Genomic DNA, 27,300 nt, shown 5'->3' with positions numbered 1-27,300 from the left:
TTCAAATACAGGGTTCCGAATACAGGGTTCCGAATACAGGGTGTTCCAAATCCAGCCCTTGCGTTTTGATTCGTTTAAGGGTCAGAGTCACCTTTTGAAGGGCTTGGATGGCAAATAAACATCATGTGGTCTCTAAGATATGCATCATCATCATCCCACCGTTTCATGTGGTGTGGTCCACTTGAGATTTGGATCTCCCTCGTGTTTGGGCTCATGCCTTGAAATGAGCTAGCGAAACATACGGACGGTGTAGATATAACATATACGTCAACGAGGGCTCTGCCGGCAACCCGCGTCCAGATCTAAATTAATCCAACGGTTCTGAAACGTCCTCCTCGTGAATCCACCCGCGCACATTAGACATTCGCCATCGGTTGCAGCGTTCTTCCCTTTGAAATCTCACTTCAGCTTTTCGCCTCTCCCTCTTCCACCTCTCACTCTCCTCCCTCTTCTGCTTCAAAAAAAGAAGCGCTAACCGCCATGGGAGAAGATCTGGACCGTTCATCTTCACCTGGAAAAGATCCATCAACGATAACTACTCGTAAAATATCTGTCCACCAATCTCTCGGAGGTGGCCCAGGTTTCTACCCCTCTCTCTCATCAATGAATCCCTTTTCATCATCATTTCTTTCTTCTATACGCGTGGTCCTTGTTTCCGCCGATCACGACCGTTGATTCAGTCGTCCACCACGTTGATCGGCTATGCCCCAAAAATCAACGGGATTGGACTAATGTAGTTATCAGATCAGAGGCCTGAGAAAGGGAGAGTTCACATAAGGCTGGTCAACGGTCTGCTTTTGATGATCGAAACTCACAAACACTGGAAGGTCTTGAGTTGTGCAATATCTGCAGTTTTTGGCCGTTGTGGCCCACCGGATCGACCGTCCCGATCGCCGCACATGTTTGCCATGTACGGTTATGATGGCATCGCATAGAACTTCTAAGGAACATGCATAGCATTTATCATAACAGAATCAATAGTTTTTAGGTTTTAAATTAGGTCATTCGATCTTTAATTGAGGATTTGAGCGATTGCACTTATGTTGGTTTTGGCAGTTGCTGACGTTCTTCTGTGGAAGCGGCGGAGTGCCGGAGTCTTTCTGCTCCTCGCCGCAAGCACAGTTTGGTTCCTTTTTGAAAGAGCTGGACACAGCCTGCTGTCGCTTGTTGCAAATGTACTCCTGCTTCTTGTCGTAATTCTCTTTTTCTGGGCGAAGTCGGCATCTCTTCTTAACAGGTATTCATTAATTGTTCTTGGAATCATCTCTCAATCTCTACTCCCTCATTGAGCTGACCCCAAATAGCCAAATAGCTGGGACATGGACGTGATGATGATTTGTCATCCTTTTATTTATTTATTTATTTGTTCTTGATCAATAGACATGGGATTTTTCGTTTATCTGGTGGGCCCCATCATGATTTTGGATATCCCATCCACAATATGGCCGATGATGTGGATGGTTTGGATCACAAAAAGGTGGGCTTCTCATGTACAGATTGCTGAGCTGATCAAATGATTGAGCAACGTATGTTTCTGTTTAGAACTGATTATCTCTGTGATATTTCAGACCTCTTCCTCCTCTTCCAAATCTGGAAGTTTCTGAGGACTTCGTAGGAAAGGTTGCTGATGCTTCTCGGGATTGGATCAATCATGTACTAGCAATCGCGCATAATATTGCTCTGGGGAGAGATGCGAAGCTCTTCGCTAAGGTCTGATTGCATGACGCTGCCCGTTTTCACAGCAGTAATGTTCAGTACTTCACACTAAGGGGGTTTAATTTTTGCCAGCATTCCATACAGGTGCAGCCCATCCTCTCTGGTATGCCCCACCATCTAGGATGGTGCACATTGGTCAGATAAGCCTACCCATCTGATTGCTGACTTACAAATGGATGATTCAAATTTAATTGATACATATAGTTTGGGCCATGTGCAGCAGGAAAATTCCACTGATTGGATGGCTGCGATTATTTAATGAAGGGTATTTTGATCCATTGATCATCCAATGTGGGGCCCACCAGGCAAACAGTCTGGATCACTGAAAGCTGAACTTCACATGTACCAAATGCTGGCATGAGCAACCCAGGCATGTCATGATACTCCTTTCCACTCGTGTTGTAACTGAATTTGTCTAATTTATTACCCGGTCGTGATTGTTAGGTTGTTGTTGCACTCTGGCTGGTTTCATATGTTGGTGGCCTGTTCAGTTTTCTGACACTTGTCTACATTGGTGAGTTACAACAGAGCTTTTTCTCTGCCCGATTTACTTTCCCCTCTGGCAGCCTCTCCGTTTTCCTTGGATGATGTACATTTGAAATATGCATGAAATGGTTGTTTCAATATTTACTATTTTCTTGTGTTGATTGTTCTGCAGGGATTGTTCTTGCACTATCAGTTCCAGCTTTGTATGATCGGTACCAAGATCGTGTTGACGAAAAATTGTGTGCAACACATAAAGTTCTCTTAACATGGTATAGACAGATAGATAGCACTGTCCTAAGCAGGATTCCATTGCCCTCAAACAAGGAGAAGAAGACCCAATAGCATGTTCGTCAGCATCTCCCTCTCTTTTTGTCTATCTATCCAACTCTCTATATGTGCTTGTCGTCTTTGCATTGTCATTGCCTTGTCCCAGCTATTACGCATGCACAAACACACATATTGCTAGTACACACAGACACTATAGGCAACTGTTACTGTCTCTATCTTCATGGGGATGCTAGCTACAGAATCAGACTGTGCATTCATTCCATACCACTACTGACATCCATGATGCAAAGATAACACTGACTGGATGATCTAACCATCCAACAATATCATGGAAAGTGGATGGTCAAGATAGACCATGGAAAAAACAGGTCCAACAGGTCCAATCATCAGTCATCACTTAAAACATCTATACAAAATGCCCCACCCTGGATTGCTTGTGATTCCGAAGCACTTTGGTTAGGTGATGGTAACCATCTAATCCATGGCTTGTAAAAAACAGATGGTTATAATAAAATGACCAACATTTAAAGGGTTAGGATCACCCTGTCAATGCGATTTTTGTATCATTGTGTGATGAATTGATAATTTGGGTCGATGATTAGGTGTCCCACATCTTGTTTAAAAGCTTTGGGGTCGTTGCTGATGTCCCGATGAAGGTGGGGATGTTAGCATTTCCCATTTGTGTGTGTTAACATTCACTATGTTGGCAACGAGCATTAACCACCTTCACCAACCTTTGTCAGTAAATGTGCTTGTTGATCAAGGCTATTCATTGGAGATTATCGCTTGGATATCCCACTACACAAAATTTAGATTGATTGATGGCTTGGACAAAGCAAAAAGTAGCCTATAATGTCCACTAGTTGGATGTTGAATATAATTCTATCCTTAACAAGTTGGAAAAAAGCGCAAGAGCTTAATTTACTATACACTTGATGTATATTGTAGGATGCTTTCTAGATGGATCAGACCTTGGGTTTTGAGCAGTAGGCTATCCAAGAGGTGGCTATTCTAATTGGATGGCCTGGATCTATGAGCATATTCATCGATGACAGCCCATGAAAGGTCAGTGAAGGTTAACATTCTTTCACCAATACAATGAAGGTCAACAGTGCATGTGCGTACATGCTTATATGAATCTCATGCTCATGGGGCATGGCTCATCATCATCATCATCATCTAAGCTTTATACCAACTAATTGGGGTTGGCCACACGAATCCTGTTCTGCCACTCCACTCAATCAAGGACCATACCCACAGTTAGACCGTAGTTCCTTAAATCTTTTCTTATTACTTCCAGCCACATCTTTTTGGGCCTTTCCCATGCTCTTTTAAAGCAATCAATTTGAACCAACCCACTCCTAACCCATGCAGTTCTTGGTCTCTATTGCACATGGCTAAACCATCTAAGGCTACTTTCCCTTCCCTCATCTTATTATCTATTGTTGCTATTGCTAAATTCCCTTGAACACCATCATTTCTAAATCCGTCTTTCCTCTAGATACATTCATCATATGAACATGTTGTTCCTCTACTCCCAACATTCTGTCTGATAAAGCATGGCTGGTCATATTACTATCTTATAAACCCCCCCACTTCAGTTTGATTGGCATGCAACTATCACATAAAACTCCAGAGCAGTGTTTTCAGTAGTGCTGTTGTGTAGTGTGTAGCGTAGCGTAGCGAAAACGCTACATAGCGTATGCAATTAGCATAACTCCTTGGTAGCGTAAGCTACAATGCATGTAGTGTACGCTACATGTAGTGTAGCATAGATAACGTAAGCTACTTGAAATCTCATTTTTAAGTGTTTTTTCTATGTTAGTTTAACACCTATTTTAAAATGGTGATGACTTATACCTATGACACATGAAATCTCATTTTTAAGTGTTTTTTCTATGTTAGTTTAACACCTATTTTAAAATGGTGATGACTTATACCTATGACACATGACACTACATTAAACTAATCCAAACTATCCAAATTGTGGTCCATATTGTGGATAGAGCACTTAGATCAATCTGGATCATCCAAATTGTGGTCTATATCATGAATTTGTGATGTTTCAATAAATAAAAAAGAAGTCACACTAGAGATGTTTAAAGGCAGAGAGAGAGAGAGAGAGAGAGAGAGAGAGAGAGAGATTTTGCATGGAAATAAGTGGTTGGTGATCCAGATTTGTAGTCAAGAACTCATAGAAACTATGCATTTTGTAAAATTTATCATATTTTCTATTGTTTTAATTTAAAAATATTAAGGATTGTGTAGCTTATGCTACACGCTATAAAGGGCCAAACGCCACGCTATACGCTACATGCTATTTAAAACACCGCTCCAGAGCCACATCTGGATGCCATCCATCTAATTCTAATTTTATAAGCAAAATCCTTCTCAATCTATCCACTCTTATGAATTATCGGATATCGGTCATTTTGGGTATTTCTTGGTCAACAATCTTAACTAATTCCGCATTTCCCCTCCTATTGTTACTAAAATTGCATTTTATTTACTCTGTTTTAGCTTGACTGATTTTAAAACCTTTAGATTCTAAAGCATCCCTCCTCATTTCCAGCTTTGCATTTACCGCTCCCCTCATCCCTCGTCTTGTCAATCTAAACTATGTCATTTGTAAACAACATACACCATGAGATCTTTTCTTATAAATGCCTTGTTAACTCATCTGTAACCAATGCAAAAAGGTATGGGCTCAATACCAACCCTTAGTGTAAGCCTATAATAATTGGAAATATCTATTCTCTCCATTAATGGCCTCACAAATGCTACTGTTTGTACATACCCCTAGTCATGTTAATATATCTTCTTGACACTCTTTTCTTTTCTAACACTCATTAGATTATCTTTCTAAGGAACTTATTGTATACTTTCTCTATGTCAATGAAGTCCGTGTGGAGATCCTTCCTCCTTTTCCTATATTGCTCCATTAGCTGTCTAAGTAGGAAAATAGCTTCAATGGTTGACTGCCATTGGATAAACATTATTGGCTTTCTAATACATTTATCTCATGCCTTAATCTTTGCTTAATCGCTCTTTCCCAAAGTTTACCATGACTTTTAAGTTTAATCCCACGATCGTTAGTGTAGCTCTGTATGTCCCCCTTATTGTAAATATGTACTGTAGTACTTTTCCTCTATTTGTATGGCAGTGTCACTTATCTAACAATCTTGCTGAAAGACATTGTTAACTAGAATAAACCATTATCTCTCATGCACTTCCAAACCTCTATTGGTATATCATCTAGTCCTAGATCCTTTCTTGTCTTAGCCCTTCTCAAAGTTTATTTCATTTCAGATATCCCAAACCTATGAAAGCATTTATGGTCTCTGGCGTTATTTAAATTTATGATTCCTTTAATCTTAGGCTCCTGGAGTGATCATCATTTAATAAGTGTTTGTAAACTACCTTTTCCTACTTTCTTTGATCTCATCATCTTTAACCAATACCCTTTGGGCATTGCTCTTAGTGCATCTAACATGACCTAGGTCTCTTCCCTTCCTCTTTCTCATTTTCCAATGATATATATATATATATATATATATATATATATATATATATATATATATATATATATATATATATATTAGCAGCTATGGTAAGAGATTAAAATAGATGTGATGGATTTCATTAATGAGTTTCACGATCGTGTCAACTCTCAAAGGAATTAATGGCATCCTTCAAGTTGAAGGGGCGGATTTGATAAAATTAGACCCATTAGTTTGATTGGGGCCGCCTACAAAATCATCGCTAAAGTCTTGACTCTTCGTTTTGGAGGGGTTCTTGTGCATATAATATTCAATAACCAAGAGGCCTTTGTAATGGCAAGATAAATTTTGGTAGTGCCTTAATTGCCATGAATGTATTGATTCTAGGAGTAAGGAAAAGAAAAGTGGGTTGGTTTGTAAGCTCGAGGCATATGATCATGTCGATTGAGAGTTTCTTGACTACATCCTTGGTAGGTTTGATGTGGGCAAAAATGGAGGGCTTGGATACGGACATGTGTGCAATCATTGCCATTTTTAATTTTGGTAAATGGATCGTCGAAAGGTTTCTTCAAGGCTTCTAGGTGTATTAGACAATGTGATCCATGATCTGTTATCCCCTAACTTTTTGTTGTGGTTGGGGAAGCTTTGAGTCAGATGCTTCTCCAAGGAGAGAGATCCAGTTTGATCAAAGGTTTTAGAGTGTCTGAGGGGGGTTCAGATAGTCACCTCGAATATGCGGGTGATACCCTTTTGTTTGTGATGCGGTTGTGTCTCGGTGGATAATATTCAGAAATTCATTGTCTGTATTGAAGCGGTTTCAGGGCTTAATGTTAATGTCGCTAAAAGTGAGATGCTCGGAATTCATGTGGATAGTGAGCATTTGGCGCGGTTGGTTGTGGCTGTAAAAATGAGTCCTTTCCTTCAATGTATATAGTTTTGCCCCTTTATAGAGGTATCTCCTTTTCTTCGGGGGTCGGCAACCACATTTGTTTTTGGGTGGACATTTGGGTTGGAGATCGGCCGCTTCAAGAAGATTTTCCTAGGGTGGCTTGCTTAGCGACAGATAGGCTCATATCTGTCCAAGATTGCTACTTGTTTAGTGGTGGTTCGACAGTTTGGTCTCCTTGTCATAGGGATATGACTTATGAGGAAATTTTGGAATTATTAGAGTTGCTGAATCGGTTGAAGGTTGCTCCCTTGGTTCAAGAAGAAGATTCAATGCTTTGGCATGTCCAAAATGATACGTGTTTAGCGACAGATAGCTGATATCTGTTTGCTACTTGTTTATATTGCTACTTGTTTAGTGGTGGTTCGACAGTTTGGTCTCCTTGTCATAGGGATATGACCGATGAGGAAATTGTGGAATTATCAGAGTTGCTGAATCGGTTGAAGGTCGCTCCCTTGGTTCAAGAAGAAGATTCAATGCTTTGGCATGTCCAAAGTTCAGGTCGATTTTTTCTTTTTTTTTCGCTCTTTCTACAAAATGATACGTGCTTAGCGACAGATAGGCTCATATCTGTTTGCTACTTGTTTATATTGCTACTTGTTTGGTGGTGGTTCGACAGTTTGGTCTCCTTGTCATAGGGATATGACCGATGAGGAAATTGTGGAATTATCAGAGTTGCTGAATCGGTTGAAGGTCGCTCCCTTGGTTCAAGAAGAAGATTCAATGCTTTGGCATGTCCAAAGTTCGGGTCGATTTTTTTTTTTTTTTGGCTCTTTCTACAAAATGATACATGCTGCGCCTCACGTTCATTCTTTTCCGTATTATTTATGGTCTTATGGAGCTCCCAAGGGTTGCAGTGTTCGCTTGGTTAGTGGGAAGAAAGAAAATGTTGACCATCGATAACTTGCAAAGAAGATCTCGTCCTTTCCAATACATTCCTGATGCGTATAGAAGATGTGGAGTCAATTGATCACCTCTTCATTCACTGTGCGTTTACTCGAAAGGTGTGGGACAACTTCTTGGATACTTTCCATACAACTTTGGTAATGCTAAAGTCTGTCTCGAATCTGTTGTGGGCTTGGCGCGGTGGAGGGGTGGGAAAAGGGGAGAAAGGAGCGTGAGGATTGCTTATTTTGGTGATTTTTTGGTCCATTTGGGGGGATTGTAGTAGGCATTGTTTTTGGAATAGGAGATCTTCACTCGAGGAAGTCATTAGGAAAATTAAATTTAATATTTTGGTCTAGGCTTCTTATTTAAAGGCAACCGGTTCGGTCAATCTCTCTTCTTTTTTTGAATTGTAGAGTGGGGCTGTATTCTTTCGTGTTGCTGCGCACTTTTAATAAAATTCAACTATCTTTCCAAAAAAAAAAAAGGGGTTCAAAGACATCTTTCTCACATTTTCTTGTCCCTAATCTATGTATAGATCATCAAATGCCTTAACTTTAGCTTCAGTTATTGCTTTCTGAGCATTCTTTTTGGTGTTTCTATATTCATCTAAAATTTCCTTGTTTCTATTCTCTTTCTAGGCCTTCAAACATGATTTCTTGTTAATAGCTGTTTGGACCTCATCATTCCACAACCAATTTTCCTGATATTATTGGCTTTTCCCACTAGATACTCATAAAGCTTCTTTCGCCACTTTCCTAATGTACTCTGCTATCTCATTCGGTACAACTCTAACTTCTTCCTTAACATCTACTGTTTTTCTTCCATCAATTTATATTAAATAACACTGCTTTCTTTCATTTTAAATTCCACCACCATGTTTTTGGACACCTCTTAGTTTCCCTCACTTTGTCACTTCCATCTTTATTGTTAACACCATTGTTTTAAATATCAACAATATTGGCCAATATATCCCACGATATATCTTGTATCCCACGTGTGCGATACGAAACTCACAAGTAGTGCGATTTATCTTAGATATTCGATCCGGTGAGCATTTTCGATTTTCTGTCCTTTTTTTCTATAAATCATGTTAAATCAGTGTCAAATTGTTACAAATCCATGGTTTTTCATGTTTTGCATGAAAAATCATGGATTAGGAGCTTCAATTTCGAGATTTTGAGGAGATGGGCTGAGTTGCGGAAAAAAAAAAATCAAAATTTCCTACTTTCTTGCAAATCGGTTGCAATCCTTGTGTCCAAAGTCCAAACATAAAATCAAACATGTATATAACTTGATCTAGTGATTCTTCTTTTGCTTTTGAATGTATTGCTTGTGTTTCCACACATTTTCTTATATTTATAAATTATATGGATAGACTTTGAATATACTTGCATCAATTTAGTTAGACAATGCATAGATTAGGACCCCATACAAAGAAAACCTATTATGTGCGCTTATTTTTTTGGTAATGTTTTGATTTATAAACGTGTGTTGATGTCTTTTTTAACAATCACTGAAGTTTCATTGAAAAATTCGACCAAATTCCCCATGTTTCCAACAACAACTATACATTACGCGATACAACCGATGTATCCCATGCGATAACCGATACGTATCCGTATCCCAAGGGTGTGATACTTAACGTGATTCCGATATTTCGAACACTGGTTAACACCCTAACCATTAATCTATATTGCATAGTTAGACTTTCCTGCACAACCTTGTAGTCTTTACTTGTTATTGTCTTCCTAAGTGGAAAGGGGTTTATCTTGCTTGCATATGATCCACTTCTTGTGATTCTGTCTTCCTAAGTGGAAAGGAGTTTGTCTTGCTTGCATATGATCTCTTTTGAAGGTTATTAAATGTTCATCTCTCTCTCTCTCTCTCTCTCTCTCTCTCTCTCCTTTTAAAAATATACGCTTACTAAAACTAGATTGTACGCCATAGAAAAATCAAGGAGAACATCCCCCATCTCATTTCTTCTCCCAAAACCATATTGTCCATGCACTTTTTCATGTCAATTGCTTTATTTCCTACACGACCATTTAAGTCTCCTCCGACAAATATCCTCTCTCCATTTGGATTTCCTTACATTAGTTCATCCATGTCCTTACAAAATTGTCTCTTGATTCTATTCTCTTACCCTACCTAGTGAGCATACATATTGATGACATTGATGATCTCCTCTCCTGGTACAATTGTACAAGCTTTAATAATAAAATTGTATCACTTACTCTTTTAGCATCTTCAACTTTATCCTTTAAGGCTTTGTTTGGATTTGAGGAAAGCGTGTAAAAGGAAACATTGTTTCTCAAGAGACCTTATTTCCAGGAAACTTTCGGAAAGGAAATGTTGTTTCTCAGGAAACCTTATTTCGAGGAAATTGTGGGAAAGGAAACTTTGTTTTCCATGTTTGTTTTTAAATAAGATTTTTTGTAGAAATTTTGGCACAAGTTTCTCAATTTATTGTTTGGTCAAATAAAATAAAAAAATTCCTAGTGGTTATTGGTATGTGCCGGATTAACATGTGACACGTATGGTATGCTCGAAGATAAACAATGGCACTTGATGGTGTCACACATGTCACATGAGGGGTGCTTGAAGTCGTATAATGACATGTGACACAAGCGCTGCATTAGCACATTTGACACATATGGGCACTTGTAGGTAGATGGTGGCACATGCGCACATAGGCACATGCTGCATGTTGTCACATGTTGCACATGTAGAGTGATTGAAGATAGACAATGGCACATGTGGGCACTTTGCACGTGGGGCGCAAGCGAAAGATGGATGGTGGCACATGTACTACACAACAGAAGACTGACAATGGAAAGTTGGCACATGTGGCACATGCGAGGCTGTTTGTACTTGTGGCGCCTAAGTGAAGATGGATGATGGCACACATGTGACACAACAGGAGATGGACAATGGAAAGTAGGCACATGCAACATATTTGATGTGCTTTGTACAAATGGGCCCCAAGTGAAGATGCATGGTGGCACATGTGGCGCATTGGCATGTGTGACAAAATAGAAGATGGATGATAGAACATTTGGATATGTGACACATGCGAGGCAATTGGAGATGGATAGTGGCACATATGTGTTTAACTCTTGAGAAATTCATTTTCAATTGTGGGAAATTGTGTTTCTTTTGGGGGGAAGATGGGAAAAATAATTTTTTTTTTTAATTTTCCAACAAAAAGGGGAAGTGAGAAATGATGTTTCCTACAAATTCTCACAAAAAGTCTTTACAAACAATAGAAAATTAGTTTCATGGGAAATGGTGTTTCCTTTCCTTTCCTTTCCTTTCCATGAATCCAAATAGGCCCTAAATTTGTCTACCATTATCCCTACCCCATGTCTATTATTTTCCTTTCCTATATATCAAAGTTTATACCCATCAATTTTGTTAGTTTTTGCTCCCTTTCACTTGGTTTCCTGTATGCAATCGATGTTACTTCTACTTCTTTTCTTCATATCCACTTCATACTCTTGCTAACATTTCTATATTCCATGTAGTAAGATGAATCCTATTCTCTTGGACTAGCTTCTTTACCCTCACTCGTAAAATAGTGGGAGCCCTTGCTTATTCTCACTGGAACTAGGGGTAGTTGTAGAGCATCACTTGTAATGGATGCCCTAGCTAAACCTTGTTCACTTCTCACTGCACCTGATTGCCAGTGCAACACGTCGCTCATAGGGAACACCGTAGCAAACTCTTGCAACCCCCCAACCCCCCCCCCCCCCCCCCCCAATTGCTTGTAGGTGCCAATGCAGCGTGCTGCTTATAGGGAACACCTTAAATTGTCATGCTTCATGAGAAAAGATGTGGGCAGAGTTTGACATCAGAAACTAACTTGTTGCAACCCTCTTTTATTCGAGCTTGGTACTGGTAGTGAGAGCGCAAAACTCCCATTGAAGGAGTTTTCATGGGGGCATGGCTAGCAATTAAAATATTTTTCAATATTGTACTTGGCAAGTTAGGATATTCATGTTTGGAATTTTATGAATTGTTTTGGTTGAAGGTGCAGGGTGCATGTTAAGAGCAAGTGCTCCTAGAATGCCCATAATACATAGTGCATGCTTGGAGAATCCATGAGTGTGGTAATGGGCTGGGTAGCCTGCCTGATCCGGCTTTGGGCTGAGTTTGGTTCTTGCATACATGACCCAATCAATTTTGGGCCAGGCTTGGGCTCAAGTCAGCCCCACTTGACCTGACCCAACCTTACTTCATTCTACTCGTATTATTTTCCACAAATATGCCATTCTAATCCTTAGTTAGCAACTATCTATCTTGAATGAGGAATGTTGGTTTCATTCCTTTAAAATGCTTATTTCGTTGCACGTATGGCCCACTTTGATAAATGAATAAATTAGGAAAATTTAAGGGGGACAAGGAATTTATCAATTTTCGGGCTGGGTTGGGCACAGGCCCAACCAATTTTTTTTGGGTCGGGCTTAAGCCTGCTATGTTAGGCCCATGTTGGGCTTAGGCCTTATGTCTTGAGTGTCGCCCTAAGAATCCACACACAATATTAATTTTTAATTTATTTTTATATTTGGAAATGTCTTGAAGGGTGTTGGGAAGGGTACTTGATGAAGGGGATTTTTAGTGGACAATGCTGATTGGTGAGAGAGTTCAATTTGTAGAAGATATTGAGTGGGGATGAGCTACTTGCGCAAAGATTTCGAAGATTTAACTCATCTACTTGCGCAAAGATTTCGAAGATTTAAACTCATCCCTCAAATTTGTGGTGATGAATCTGTGTTAGTTTTGAATGATGAGAAAGAGGAGTGTTTCGAACGATAAGGAAAAGAAGCGTTTTAAAATTTTGGTTGGAAGAGGTTGGATTTAGGAGAAATCTTCGGGATTACAAATTTCCCATGGTGGAGGATCTATTGGGTTCGGGTGATGGGTTTTTCCTCCCAGATAATGACATTGATGAGCAGATACGGTCTCCCTCTTCTCATGGTTTGTTTGTTTTCTTTTCCCCAAAGAGTTCCTCAAGGCTTTGTGCCAAAAAAATTGTCATAATCTAGGGTCTACAAAGGTGTGGGGATCTTTGATTCCTCCCAGGGTCAAAGCTTTTTCTTGGACAATGGCTGCCAGTAAAGTTCTTATCCTCAGTGACCTCCACAAAAGGAATGCTGTACTACTGAATATTTGTTCTCCTTGTTGGAAAGAGGAAGAAATGGTGAATCACCTTTCCACATTGCAAGTGGTGCGCGGTGTATGTTACACCTTCTCAAACATCTTCAGGACTGGGGATCTTGTGAGGTGGTGGAGGGTCTCTTCAAGTGGTTGGGTGCTGGTTCAATCAATCCCAGAGGCAAAATTGTTTGGAGGATGCTTCCTCATGTGAACTTATGGAATGTCTGGAAAGAGTGGAATAGAAGAATTTCTGAGAACCTTCCATTGCCTCTTTGTTGAGTGACACGAACTAGCTTCCAAAGAAGACTATCAACTAGGTCCCTCTTCCCTTTGGGTGGTGGAAGTTAAATATGGATGGGTGCTCCATGTGGAACCCAGGAAGGTCCGGAGTTTAGGGCATTCTAAGAGGACTAAGGGATCAGGCTAGTTTTCTTCTTATTTATTTATTATTTTTTTTTAATGGCCCGGAGGGACTAGTGAATTCTAACTGGGTAGGATTGGAAGCGATCAAGACCAGAGTGTGGCTTATTAAAGACGTCATCAGACTAGCTAAATTGCAAAGGGGATTTTCAAAGCGCTGTTGCTTGGATCTCTGGTTCTTTTGCTTTGCCTTGGAAGCATTGCAATCTTTTAAATGATATGATGTGTTGTGTTTTGCTCACACAAATAATAGGGATGTTGATCTATAGGTTGGCCAGTTTTTGGTTTATTTTTATTTTTTTTAAAATGATAATTCACGGTTGCGTTGTGGTCTGGTGTAGGAAATGAATATTCCATTCTTGTTCTCCACTTCAAAACAAGCCACCCCTCCCTGGTTTTTTCTTTATTTCTCTTGATTTGCTTTTCTTTTTCACGTTCTTTTCTTTCTTTCTTTGTTTTTTGCTTTTTTGCTTTTTTGGAAAAGAAGAAGCTTGAGAAAAGTGGGTAGTTCAAATGCTGAAGTTAGGGGATTTATCATCTATAGGTATTCGGTTCTGCTTTGGCATGATATGATATTTTGGTGTGTGCTAATGGTATATGGTTTCTAGATTCTTGAAACAACCATTTGCCTTGAAAATTGTTCAGACAGCATGTTGGGTAACAAGTGATGTGGATTCAACTTTGTGCAGGAACCAAAGTCGATTCATGATAATTTATTTTTGGTTGGAAAATGAAAATTTATTAGCAAAGAACCTAGAGAAGAATACAATCCTTTTGTGGTAGGCAGGTAGGGTTTGAAGGCCACCTTCCATTGAACTACTGGCTCAAACCCTTTCTTGATAACCTTTTCTTTTTATAGTTTCATTGAAAAGGAAAGCAACTACAAGTGTGAAGAGATTGTCCCTCATCAACATAAGAACATTTTCCCCTTGGAATGTTGCAAAATACAATGTTAAGATCAATGTAAAATAATAAATTCTGTTGATAATGAAGGCTAGTTGCAATGTGAGGGAGGAAATGATGAAAAATTGAGAAAGGAACTCCGTATCTTTACTAGATTCCGATGTGATCAAAGTGGATGTTATACTTGTGCCTATGAGTTCCTAAGAGGCCTTTTGTTTGTTGTGGATGTTTTGTTGGGCACCACATTTGCATACATGTAATCAAAGTGGGCCTTAGATCCATGGCCATGATGATGCGGACATCAGGCCATTCAAAGTATATCAACGTAGAGAAAGGAACTCCATATCTTTACTAGATTCCGATTTGATCAAAGTGGGTGTTATACCTGTGCCTATGAGTTCCTAAGAGGCCTTTCATTTGTTGTGGATGTTTTGTTGGGCACCACATTTGCATACATGTAATCAAAGTGGGCCTTAGATCCATGGTCATGATGATGCGGACATCAGGCCATTCAAAGTATATCAACGTAGGAGGTGTGCGTTACCCGTGTCAATGTGGTTAGATGACGGATACGGATCGGGTCTCTAGAGGTTGAAGACCTTACACGTGTTTGTGACATGTGTAAGTTGCTTAGAGGAGACATTTGGGCCGTTGGATCGCGAGGATGGTGTGATCGGATCGTTGGATCGTCTCGACCCACCTTTATTATGCCACCTTCACGGCGCTATCATCAGGGCCCATCGGGCATCTTAAATTTGCATTTAGTTTATGAACATTTGAAGTTTTGAGACCATTTGTGCACAATTTTGTGTGATTTTTTTTTTTTTGAAATTTTTTTAGTAGGGGTATTTTGGTAATTTCATGTAATTACGAATTTATAAGGGTTGCCCTAAACCCATAGCATGTTATGTTATGCTTCTGAAAAAAAAAAGAGAGCTTTTTTGCTTCTGACGATTTCGTCTTCGACTTCCAGTGATTGGAAGAGGGCGTGAGGACCAGGTAAACGATTTCTCATCCTTTACTTCTTTCTCTCTCTTTTCTCAAGGTACTCTGTTCTTTAACCCCATTCTCTTCCTTTTCTCCTAGAATCTTTAGATCTAGAATCCAAATTTTGTTTCTTTTTTATCTAAATCATTAGATCTCCAAAGATTTTCATCCCCACATAAAACCCATCACCCAAATCTAAATTTGAAGAACCACCAATTCTTTTCTGAAATTTTCAGATTTCCCAATCCAGGAAATTCCTATTTTTCTGGATTAGAAAATCCACTTGGATCGTTAGACGGACCTATTGCAAGACGAAAGTTCTATCTTTCGCTAGATCCAACTAAATTCAGATTTTAAGATTCAATACTTCGTGTTTGTGATGGATGACTATAATCAATGCTATATTAACCTTATTTCTTTCTTGTGTTTATGATGTATAAGGCAGGGTAATATTTTATATATTTTTTAAGATTGCATTAATCTGCCCCTTTCAAATACCATGCTCATTTAGGGTTGGATTAGGCCGTCCTACATCAATTTTTGGTATCAAAGCTTAGGTTCTTGCATTGGGTCGTCTTAGATCGAGTTATTAAGAGTCTGAATTTTTATTTATTTATTTATTTTTCTAGGGTTTCATGCATAGCATATAGAGTCTAGATCTGAAATTTTCAGACTTGAAAATAAAAAAAAAATAAAATAAATCTAGGTCTGAATTTTTCCACATTTGCATCATTTTAAAGGTTAGGATCATCGGTGTCCATAGTCTTGTGTCAAAACAATCTCTTAGAGTTGTGTTTTAGGAAACCTAAGTTGAGTCTTATTGTGTATGCCCACTCGGACTGGTAGAGGATTTGGTCTACACCCGATTTTCAATATGGAACAGTTGACTGAGATGATGATCACAATCAACCAACGTTTGGCCGCCATTGAGGCGCAATCTAGGAACACAAATACCCGTATGGATCAGATAGAAGTGTCCCTAAGAGAAATCTCTGACATTGGAGGGGATAAACGGTCTCACGTAGGGGGAGTAGTTGAGGAACGGGTAGGAAATCGTGGTAGAGGTTGTGGAGCACGTGGCCGAGGGGTAGGACGTGGAGGGGCATGAAATCCGTAGCCCGCTGTCGAGTATCAAGACCGTTATGATGTCGATGAGAGGGTCTTAAAGAGTGTTAAAGTAGATGCTCCTAGTTTTGATGGGCGTCTTGACCTAAAAGCATTCCTTGATTGGTTAGTGAATATGGACCATTATTTCGAATGGTATGAGATGTCTGAGAATCGACAAGTGCAGTTTGTAAAGATGAAACTTGTGGGTCACGCTAAATTATTTTGGACAAATACAGAGTGTAGGATTGAGAGATTAGGAGGTGTCCCAATCGCACATTGGGTAGAGATGGAGTTATTAAAGGAAAAATATCTTTCTCTCTTTTACCGTCAAAAGCTCCTAGATCAGTGGCAAGCATTACGCTAAGAATCTATGTCGGTTGTAGATTATGTCGCAAAATTTGAGGAGTATATGATGCGGTGTGATATTCAGGAGGGTCCCTTAGTGACGCTGGCACGTTTCAAAGTGGGTCTTCGCATGGATCTGCAATGTGAGCTTATGACCCATGCAGTGGGTGACTTGGATTAGGCTTACCAAGTTGTACAGGAGTTAGAGCTTTACCTAAAGTCTCCTGTCACGAGGCGCTTTGAGTCCCGAGACTCTACTGTTAGATTTGGTTTTCAAGGAACCAAACCTAACATTGGAAGTCAGCCTAGGGCGCAGGCTAGTGCACCGCCTAAGCCTAAGGATGATAAGGGCAAAGGTGCCCTTGGTGCCAATCTTGACTGTGGTAGTCACTTGAGATGTTATGAGTACGGAGGTACAGGTCATTTCGTATACCAGTGCATGGCAAAGACTCGCGGGAAAGCCTTAGTAATAAACGAGTCAAATGAAAATGCGGATGACATGGGTGATTATGAAGTTGAGGAATATCATCCAGCGATGGGTGCTAGTGATTATGAAGAAGAAGAACCAGAGACTGCACCACTAGCTGTAGTTAAATGTGCTTTAGCGCGGGCCAAAGAGAGTGATGATTGGCACAGAAGTACAATTTTCTACACGTTTATCAAGAGCGGTGACATAAATTGCAAATTCATCGTGGATAGTGGTAGTTGCACCAACGTGGTCTCAGCTAGCACAATCACTGTTTGGGTTTGAAGCCCATCCCTCACCCTCAACCTTACAAGGTTTCTTGGGTTGACACGTCTTCTATGCTTGTGTACCAGCAGTGTTTAGTCCCCATCTAAATCGGTTCATATAAAGACATGTTGTGGTGTGATGTTTTACCTATGGATGTAGGCCACATCATTCTAGGGAGGCTGTGGTTATACGATAGAGATGTCACGATTTTTGGTTGCTCGAACGTGTGTACATTCACGCATGAGGGTAAGAAAATCAAGATTAATCCGTTGCCACCCAAGAGCCACATGGATAAGGCCAGGGATGTGAAAACGAGTGAGTCAAGGAAGGATGTGAGGAAATCTATTCCGATGTCTCTACATATCATAAATGCAAAAGAGTTTGAGAAAGAGACAGGATGATTCGACGGTGTACGCACTAATGGTTAGGGAAGTTACACCCGAGGTTCATGTAGAGTTACCCCTTGAGGTGACTTCGGTTCTTAAGGAGTATAGTGATGTATTCCCCGAGGATTTACCAGATGAGCTTCCACCTATGCGGGACATCCACCATGCCATTGATTTCGTCCCGGGGTCTACTTTATCGAACCTTCTTCATTACAGGATGAATCCTGCAGAGCACACAGAGTTGCATAGACAGGTAAATGAGCTCCTGTAAAAAGGTTTCATCCGTGAGAGCATGAGTCCGTGTGCTGTACCAGCGCTATTGACGCCTAAGAAAGATGGTACGTGGCGGATGTGTGTGGATAGTAGGGCCATTAATAAGATCACGATCAAGTATCGGTTTCCGATACCGAGGCTTGATAATATGTTAGACATGATGGCCAGATCCACCATTTTTTCCAAGATAGACCTTAAGAGCGGGTATCACCAGATACGCATACGCCCAGGAGATGAGTGGAAGACAGCCTTCAAGACGAAGGATGGGTTGTACGAGTGGTTGGTCATGCCCTTTGGCTTGACTAATGCATCCAATACTTTTATGCGTGTGATGACCTAGGTTTTGAGACCCTTTATGGGGAAGTTCTTAGTGGTTTATTTTGATGACATACTCATATATAGTACCACTAAAGAGTTGCATCTCGACCACTTGAGGCAGATCTGTAGTGTCTTGAGGGTGGAGAGGTTATGTGCGAACCTTAAGAAATGTTTGTTCCTGTCTGATAGGATTGTCTTCTTAGGGTTCATAGTGTCGTTTGTAGGGATGCGAGTAGATCCAGAAAAAGTCAAGGCCACAGTTGACTGGCCCGAACTGCGGAACATACATGAAGTGAGAAGCTTTCGTGTATTAGCCACATTTTATCATCGGTTCATTCGAGGGTTTAACACTATTATGGCTCCCATTACTGATTGCATTAAAAAGGGAGAGTTGATATGGTCTAAGGCTGCAGCTAAGGCATTCAAAGATATCAAGGGCAAGATGATAGAGGCTCCTGTCATGTGTCTTCTAGATTTTTCTGAAGTCTTTAAAGTAGCGTGTGATGCTTCAGGCGTAGGTATAGGAGCAGTGCTAAGCCAAGAGGGTCATCCAGTTGCTTATTTCAGTGAGAAACTAAATGAGGCAAAACAAAAGTATCCCACCTATGACAAAGAATTTTATGCGGTAGTGCAATCGCTACGTCATTGGCGTCATTATCTTCTACCACAAGAATTTGTCTTGTTTTCTGATCACGAGGCTTTGAGGTATTTGAATTCTTAAAAGAAGCTTAACCCAAGGCATGCCAAGTGGGCAGCGTTTCTTCAGGAATATTCATTTGTCCTGAAATATAAAGCTGGGATCGAGAACAAACCAGCCGATGCCCTTAGTAGGAGAGTGACATTGCTCAACTCCTTGAGTGTAGAAGTTATCGGGTTTGAGCAATTGAAAGACGAGTATCCCGTGTGTCCAGATTTTAGGAGAACATACATGTCACTCTTAGGTGCCCAGCATAGTTCGGGTGAGTTCGTGTTAAAAGATGGTTTCCTTTTCAAAGAAGACTGACTTTGTATTCCCCGCACTTCCCACCGGGATTTCCTTGTTTGGGAGCTTCATGCTGGAGGTATTGCTGGTCATTTTGGTCGAGATAAGACCATCGCCCTAGTGGAGGATCGATTTTATTGGCCAAGTCTCAAGCGAGACGTAGCCAAAATTTTAGGGCAATGTCGAACATGTCAACTGGTAAAACAGAAGAAGCAGAATACTGGATTGTACACGCCATTGCTAGTGCCACACGCACTGTGGCAAGACATCAGTATGGATTTCGTGCTTGGACTTTCCAAGACATTTAAAAAGCACGATTCCATTTTTGTGGTTGTGGACTGTTTCTCAAAAATGGCCCACTTTCTCCCTTGTTCTAAAACCTCAGATGCGTCCAACATAGCTAAGATTTTCTTTGAGGGGGTGGTTCGATTATATGGTTTGCCTAAGACCATGGTGTCTGACAGGGATGTCCGGTTTACTAGTTATTTTTGGAAGACATTATGGCATATGATGGGTATGAGACTCCAGTTCTCGCCTGCCTACCATCCTCAAACTGATGGTCAAACTGAGGTTGTGAATCGAAGTCTCGGAAATCTATTACGATGTTTGGTGGGTGAACACATTAAAACTTGGGACTTAGTCCTGCCAGTCGCCGAGTTTGCATATAACAGTTCACTTAATATGTCTATAGGTATGAGTCCATTCGAGATTGTTAGTGGTTACAAACCTAGACTACCCATAGATTTGTTACCTATGTCAGTCACCTAGAGAACCTCAGAGTCAGCCGATGCATTTTCTCGTCACATTCATGAGTTGCATGAAGAGATTAGGAGGCGGATAAATGCTAGTAATGAACAATACAAAATTTTAGTTGACTTACATTGCAAAATTCAAGAATTTAATGAGGGTGATTATGTAATGGTTAGGATGAGGCCAGAATGGTTCCCATAAGGTTCCGTTAAGAAGTTACAAGCACGCAGTGCTGGACCATTTAAGATTCTGAAAAAGATTGGGTCCAATGCGTATGTGATAGATCTTCCACCTCGCATGGGGATTAGTTCAACATTCAATGTGAAGGATCTAGTGCCTTGTTCAAGCCATCCCGTAGACCCTAATTTTGTTCCAAACCATTGGCCAATTTCTGAATTTTCTTCCCAACCTACACCACCTATGCCTACTATCCCTGAGAAAAGAGAAGAAATTGAAGGAATTGTGGATGAGCAAATTGTTTCCACTCGAGATAGTGGATTTCAGAGGTACTTGGTGAAGTGGAAGAACAGACCATCATCCGACTGTACATGGTTAACGGTAGCAGAGTTGTAGCGACTAGATCCAGATTTGTTAGAACAACACCAGAGTTTTATCTCACCGGAGTCGAGATCTTGTCAGCCGAGGGAAATTGATGTGGACATTAGGCCATTCAAAGTATATCAACGTAGGAGGCATGCGTTACCCGTGTCAATGTGGTTAGATGACGGATACGGATCGGGTCTCTAGAGGTTGAAGACCCTACACATGTGTTCGTGACATGTGTAAGTTGCTTAAAGGAGGCATTTGGACCGTTGGATCGCGAGGATGGTGTGATCAGACTGTTGGATCGTCACAACCCACCTTCATTACGCCACCTTCACAGCGCTATCATCGGGGCCCATCGGGCATCTTAAATTTGCATTTAGTTTATAAACATTTGATTTATTTAAGTTTTGAGACAGTTCACGCACAATTTTGTGCGAAATTTTTTTTTTTTGAAACTTTTTTTAGTAGGGGTATTTTGGTAATTTTATGTAATTACGAATTTATAAGGGTTGCCCTAAACCCATAGCATATTATGTTATGTTTATGAAAAAAAAAGAGAGCTTTTTTGCTTCTGATGATTTCGTCTTCGACTTCCAGTGATTGGAAGAGGGCGTGAGGCCCAGGTAAACGATTTCTCATCCTCTACTTCTTTTTCCTTCTCTCTTTTCTCAAGGTACTTTGTTCTTTAACCCCATTATCTTCCTTTTCTCCTAGAATCTTTAGATCTAGAATCCAAATCTTTTTTTTTTTTTTTATCTAAATCATTAGATCTCAAAAGATTTTCATCCCCACATAAAACCCATCATCGAAATCTAAATTTGAAGAACCACCAATTCTTTTCTGAATTTTCTAGAATTCCCAATCTAGGAAATTCCTATTTTTCTGGATTAGAAAATCCACTTGGATCGTTAGACGGACCTATTGCAAGACGAAAATTCTATCTTTCGCCGGATCCAACTAAATTCAGATTTTAAGATTCAATACTTCGTGTTTGTGATGGATGACCATAATCAATGCTATATTAACCTTATTTCTTTCTTGTGTTTATGATGTATAAGGCAGGCTGATATTTTATTTGTTTTTTAATATTGCATGAATCTGCCTCTTTCAAATACCATGCTCATTTAAGGTTGGATTAGGCCGTCCTACGTCACATGAGTTCTTTAGAGGTCTTTCATCTCTGTGGATGTTTTGATGGGCACCATATATGCATACCAAAGAATTTTGAGCTTTGAATTGTGGCATGACATTACTAGGCTTTCAGGCCTTAATGGATGGTGAAGGCATTTCTTGGGGCTGATGTTTTGAGGATTAGTCCCATGTGCTATAAGCCAAAAAGGACTTGTGCAAGAGGGTTCAGTGAAATTAGGAAAGAGTGCTGATGCATTTAATTTTTTGGGGCTTTTAGCATCAACGTGTTTAGGAGTGTTTATAGGCATACCACCTATTTTAAGGAAATTTAGAGTGTTATAATCATCATCATGAGCAACTAGGCCTTATCCTAGCTAATTGGGTTGGCTATACAAATCCTGTTCCACAATTCCACTCTATCAAGGACTAGTTCCTCACTTAAATTACTTGTCATCAAATCTTTTCGTACTACCTCCACCCATGTCCTTTTTGGCCTTCTCCTTGCCCTTTTAAAGCCTTCAACTTGAACCTATTCACTCTTAACCGGTGCAAATCTTGGTCTCCATTTAAGTCTACTTTCGTCTTATCACCTATTGGTACTACTATCCTTGAGGCATTTTTCCCACCTTTCAAGGTACAAAATCTGGTTTGTTAGCCAACCTCTATCTTCTTTATCACAGCAGAGCAGAACCTGATTCTAATTCTAAAAGTTCTGCATCACAACTTATAATCACGTGTATTAAATTTAGAATAAAGAAATTTATGCCCTTCAGTTCTTAGTTCGTAAGCAATGAATATTCATTTCACAGTCTTTGTTTCTAACTTGGATCTGGCTTCCTGTGTGATCAAAACATGTCCCGTACATCTCCAAACTTTGAAAGAAGTCATATTTGGTTTTCTTTTAAACCATCATTCATATAGAGTTACCTCCAATGATTTGGCCAAAACACAGTTGAGGATGTAACATGCAGCGAGTAGAGCTTTTCCCCATGTGGAGGCTGAGAGTTTGTTAGCATTTAATAAACAATTTCTTGAAGACTTTTGTTCTTACGTTTGCCCAGACCATTTTGTTGAGGCACGTAAAAGTGGGCAAAATGCATAACAATCTAAAGTTTAGGTTCCCTCACTGAGATTTTAATTTGAAAAGTGGGTAAAAGGCGATGAGAATAGGCATGTTGGTGCCTTTACAAAGTTTTTAACTTAAAAAACGGGAAAAATGCCTCAAGGATCAGCATTTAGGTACCCTAATCCAGTGTTCGAAGTATCGATATCGCTACAAGTTTTGCTGGCTGGGGATATGGAAACAATATTGATATCACCGATAACCAGAAATGCAGGGAAACATGGAGGCGACAATAGAATTTTTTAGTGAAACTTTAGGAGATGCTAAAACACATATTTGCATATTTAAGAATAAAAAAGTGTAAAAAGAATGCGTACATATTAAGTTTCCATTTAATGGGGGCCTAAAAGCATGTGTTGTCGTAAGAAACCAGTCCAACCATCCCATCTATCCATCCAACCATCCAGCCATCCATCCGAACATCATCGATATTTCAGAATATTGATAACACATGATATTTCGCTAAGAAAATGTTGACAACTGAAAAGGAAATGAAAGACCGTGGTCTCAATATCTCTCATGTTACGATATGATTGATTTTATCATTGACAATTTGAACACTGCATACAACCATGCGCCCATAAAAAAAATTTTGAAATGAATTTTTTTAATAAACATATTTTTGGCAATATTGATATAGTGACGATATTATCGAAATATCGCCGATACACTGGTGATGTATGTGACACTTGGAATTTACACAGTCGAAAATATTGGCGATATCGATACATTAGCGATACCAGTGGCACGTAGAATTTGCACATTCGAAAATATTGGTGATACATTGGCGATAATTTTCGATACATTGCCGATACGTGAAATTTCTCAGACTGCCAATGTTATCAGTATCGCTACTAGTGTTATCAGTATCGCTGAATTGGAGATAAAGATAATATCAGGGATATTTCAATAATATTGGGGATACTCCGAATGAAGTGAGGAAAATTCCTCAAGGGTAAGCATAGGATACACTTAACCGGATTTTAAACTTGAAAAGTAAGAAAAATGCATTCACAATGCGCATTTAGGAGCTCTTACCATGAATTTTAATTTGAAAAGTGGTAGAATGCCTTTAGACATTTAGGTGGTTAAACTACCTCATTGTTTGGCAACTAGGTCCCTTGAATTCTTTAACTTGAAAAGTGGACAAAATGCCTCAAGGATAAGCATTTTGGTGCCCTTTCCTAATTTTTATCTTGAAAAAATGCACAAAATGTCTCAACGATAGGCACAAAATGCACAAAATGTGCCCTCCCTGAATTTTTAACTTGAAAAGTGGACAAAATGCCTCAAGGATAAGCATTTTGGTGCCCTTGCCTAATTTTTATCTTGAAAAAATGCACAAAATGTCTCAACGATAGGCATTTATGTGCACTTACCCAGATTTTTAGTTTTGAGAGTGGCAAAATGCCTCAAGGATAGGCATTTAGGTGTCCTTTCCTTTTTTGAAATAGCTTGGAGAGTGAGCAAAACACCTCAAAGATATTAATGCAAAACCAATGAATATACATGGAAGGGAAACCAATCAGGATATCTATCGAGTGCAACTAAGGTTTTCACAAAATGGCACGGTTGGGTTCAGCGACCTACACCATCACCAACATGTGATTTTTTAGGGTTTGTGGTTAAAGTGTTGCAATAAAATAGTGTGCAATAATTTCTCTTTTATGATATATTTTCTTCTTTTCTTTTTCGTTTGTTTTATATTTTTTGCAATGGAAAAATCACCGTAGTTGACTTATCAAAACTGGATGGGTTGCCGGAAATGACCTGATGGTTTATGTTTGGTTACCCCTTCTTGCATGTTGTTACCGTTTCTCCTATCGATAAATATTGGTGGTACTATCCACCACTAAAAAGAAAGTAAATAAATAAATAAAGACCTGACGGTTTGGGCATTTTTTTCGATCAAACGGCCGCATTTGAATTGACATGGAAATGGCTCTGGCTCAGTCAAAGCCAGTTGGACCATACTGTCTAGTCTGGTTTTTAAATATTTGGGTTTCAGTGCACATTTTGTAGAGGAGTTTTATATAAGTGGCTCCAGTGTCTAGATTAGAAGACCCATAAAGTTCCTATTGGTTGTTACTTAGCCCCTCATTTGGTGGTGATGAGGCTCATGTGCAATGAGTGACGGCTAGCTTTACACAATGAGTCATCCGACTGTAGGCAGTAAAGTTGCTTCTGGTTGGGGATGATTCTAGAAGTCAATAAATCTGTAGGAAAAGGTAGATTGAGCTTTGCAGTTGGGATTTGCAGGGGTTAGGCAAGTGCTACCCGAACACTTGGAAGTATGAAGTAATTTTGTTTAATATCAGATGGATAACTAAACATATTCTGAATGTCCTTTGGGAATGTGGGGTACAATGGTAAGTCATTAACAACATTGAACATGATTGCCATAGAGATCGAAGTCAAGTGCTGGGATAAAAATCCTGACCATATTCCCGTGCTGTTTGGTGGTATTCCAGTCATAACTGCAATGTGCATGCATGCATGTGTATGACTGTGCTTCACGAGAGGTTAAGTACATTGAAGGCAGTCTGCGGAAAGGTCATAGGAGAAAGCAGGTACCATATCATGGAATTGCTTTGCACCTGATGCATGGCATGACGATTTCAGTAGGCACATCAATGAAAAAGGTCTCTACTCTCTAGAGAAATTAAGCACATAAATGAAATATTCTAGGCAGGCTGCATTTTGATAAAGATCCATTCATAGTTTGAGACAGCTGTTGATATACGATTATAATATTACTTTTTGAAAATGACAGTTTCGCCTTTTTTTTTTTTGGCATAGGTATTTTCGCATTTTCACCTCTTGTTTGTCTTGAATTTAATGTATTGATGAGAAAGTATCTGGTGAATTTAAGATATGTCTGTTTTGCTTGTGTTTCTTACTTCTGTAAGCTGCATATATCAGATTTGCTTCCCCATTATGTAATGTGTATGATTATTAAGCTATGAAATCAATATTGTTTTTCAACTTGCTTTCCTGACAGATCTCATCACAACTTCCTGGTATACATCTGCTTCGAAGTTAAAGGACCCTGCCAGCCTTCGTATGTGACTACTGTTACTTGGAAGACCTTCAATCACTGATTCTGTTTTGCCGAAGTGATGTAACCAGCTGTCTGAAATTTTTGATTGTTTAATAGTTTCTCGTTATGATTAGTTACGTGTGGATTGAAACGTTTATGAAGTTAAAAAATTGGTTTCCTCTCGAGTTGATATTCATTTCCTCTCAAGTTGATATTATAAAAGATTGTCTACTCGTGGCTCAGTGGTAGACACAATGTGTTTCAACCCTGACATCATGGGTTGATATTCTGTTCTCTTGAAAAAGAAAATGAAAACAGAAATTTGCAATTGTTCTCATGTAGGATGATATTCATGAACCTCTGTTAATATAACCCAATATGGGCCATACAGCTATATGGCCCATCTAAGGATTTGCAGATATGGGCTGTACAATACCGCCCACCTGAATGGTGGCCTAGCCCTTCTTTTACCTCATTGTTTAGGGTTTTAGATTGATTCATTATGTTTGTCTAATTAGGAATCTTTTTTTTTTTTTTTTTTAAATTTAAATTTAATTAAAATTTTTTTTTTTAACATTAATAATTTTATTGAAAGAGAAGCTGATGCTGAAAGAATACAAAACACACCCAAAAAACAGAGAGAACATTAAAGCTCAATCCAACAATTTGGAAATTGAGCTAAAACTTTTCCTGACAAAGCCCATTCCATTACATAATGTTTAGCCCGACGAAACCCCTATGAAACATTATGTTGACGGTTCCTGAAGCATCTCTCATTTCGTTCCTTCCATATGGACCAAATACCCACTAGAAGACTTGAATGCCAAACCTTTTTCCCAACTTCACCTTTTCCCCCGCTATGCCACATTAGAAAAAAAAAGCAATCAATTGACAATGGCATGGCCCAAACAATCCCATACCTTTTTTTTTTTTGCAAAAGAAGAATGAATGAAGAGATGATCCACCATATGCTCTACTCGATAGCACAAAAAGCAAACATTTGGAAGAATCATCGTACGTTTTTGGAGGTCATCGACAGTTAGAACCTTCTTTCTCCCAACTAGCCAAGCAAATGCCGCAACCTTTGGGGGAGCCCTATAACCCCATACAAATGATGAGGGACTGATGATATCACCCGCACTTCCCCCATCTAACAGCCTGTAGCAAGATTGAATGAAATATTTTCTGGATTTGTCACAAAGCCATTTCATTGAATTGGACTCGGAAAACTCCGGCTTCACAGAAGACGACAACCAGAGGAGACCCATTAGCTCA

At 39.5% G+C, this 27,300-nt stretch overlaps 1 protein-coding gene across 2 annotated transcripts; it reads left to right on the top strand.

The window, feature by feature from the left end:
* The first annotated feature begins 342 nt into the window (after nt 1-342).
* On the top strand, nt 343-26,221 carry LOC131229068 (reticulon-like protein B11). Of its 2 annotated transcripts, XR_009163156.1 has the most exons (7): nt 343-580; nt 1,057-1,237; nt 1,569-1,710; nt 2,161-2,230; nt 2,375-2,547; nt 3,439-3,555; nt 25,987-26,221. XR_009163156.1 is itself a non-coding variant. In XM_058224930.1 (6 exons), the coding sequence occupies exons 1-5, from the start codon at nt 481-483 to the stop codon at nt 2,542-2,544; spliced, it is 663 nt and encodes a 220-aa protein (XP_058080913.1). In that variant the 5' UTR covers nt 347-480; the 3' UTR covers nt 2,545-2,547; nt 25,987-26,221. The 2 variants fall into 2 exon arrangements, 1 of the variants encoding a protein (XP_058080913.1); XM_058224930.1 differs by lacking the exon at nt 3,439-3,555 and having other exon boundaries at nt 347-580.
* The last annotated feature ends 1,079 nt before the right edge of the window (nt 26,222-27,300 follow it).

The sequence above is a fragment of the Magnolia sinica genome, chromosome 16 (assembly GCF_029962835.1).
Source record: "Magnolia sinica isolate HGM2019 chromosome 16, MsV1, whole genome shotgun sequence".
NCBI lineage: Eukaryota > Viridiplantae > Streptophyta > Magnoliopsida > Magnoliales > Magnoliaceae > Magnolia > Magnolia sinica.
This window is presented reverse-complemented; position numbering and strand designations above follow the sequence as displayed.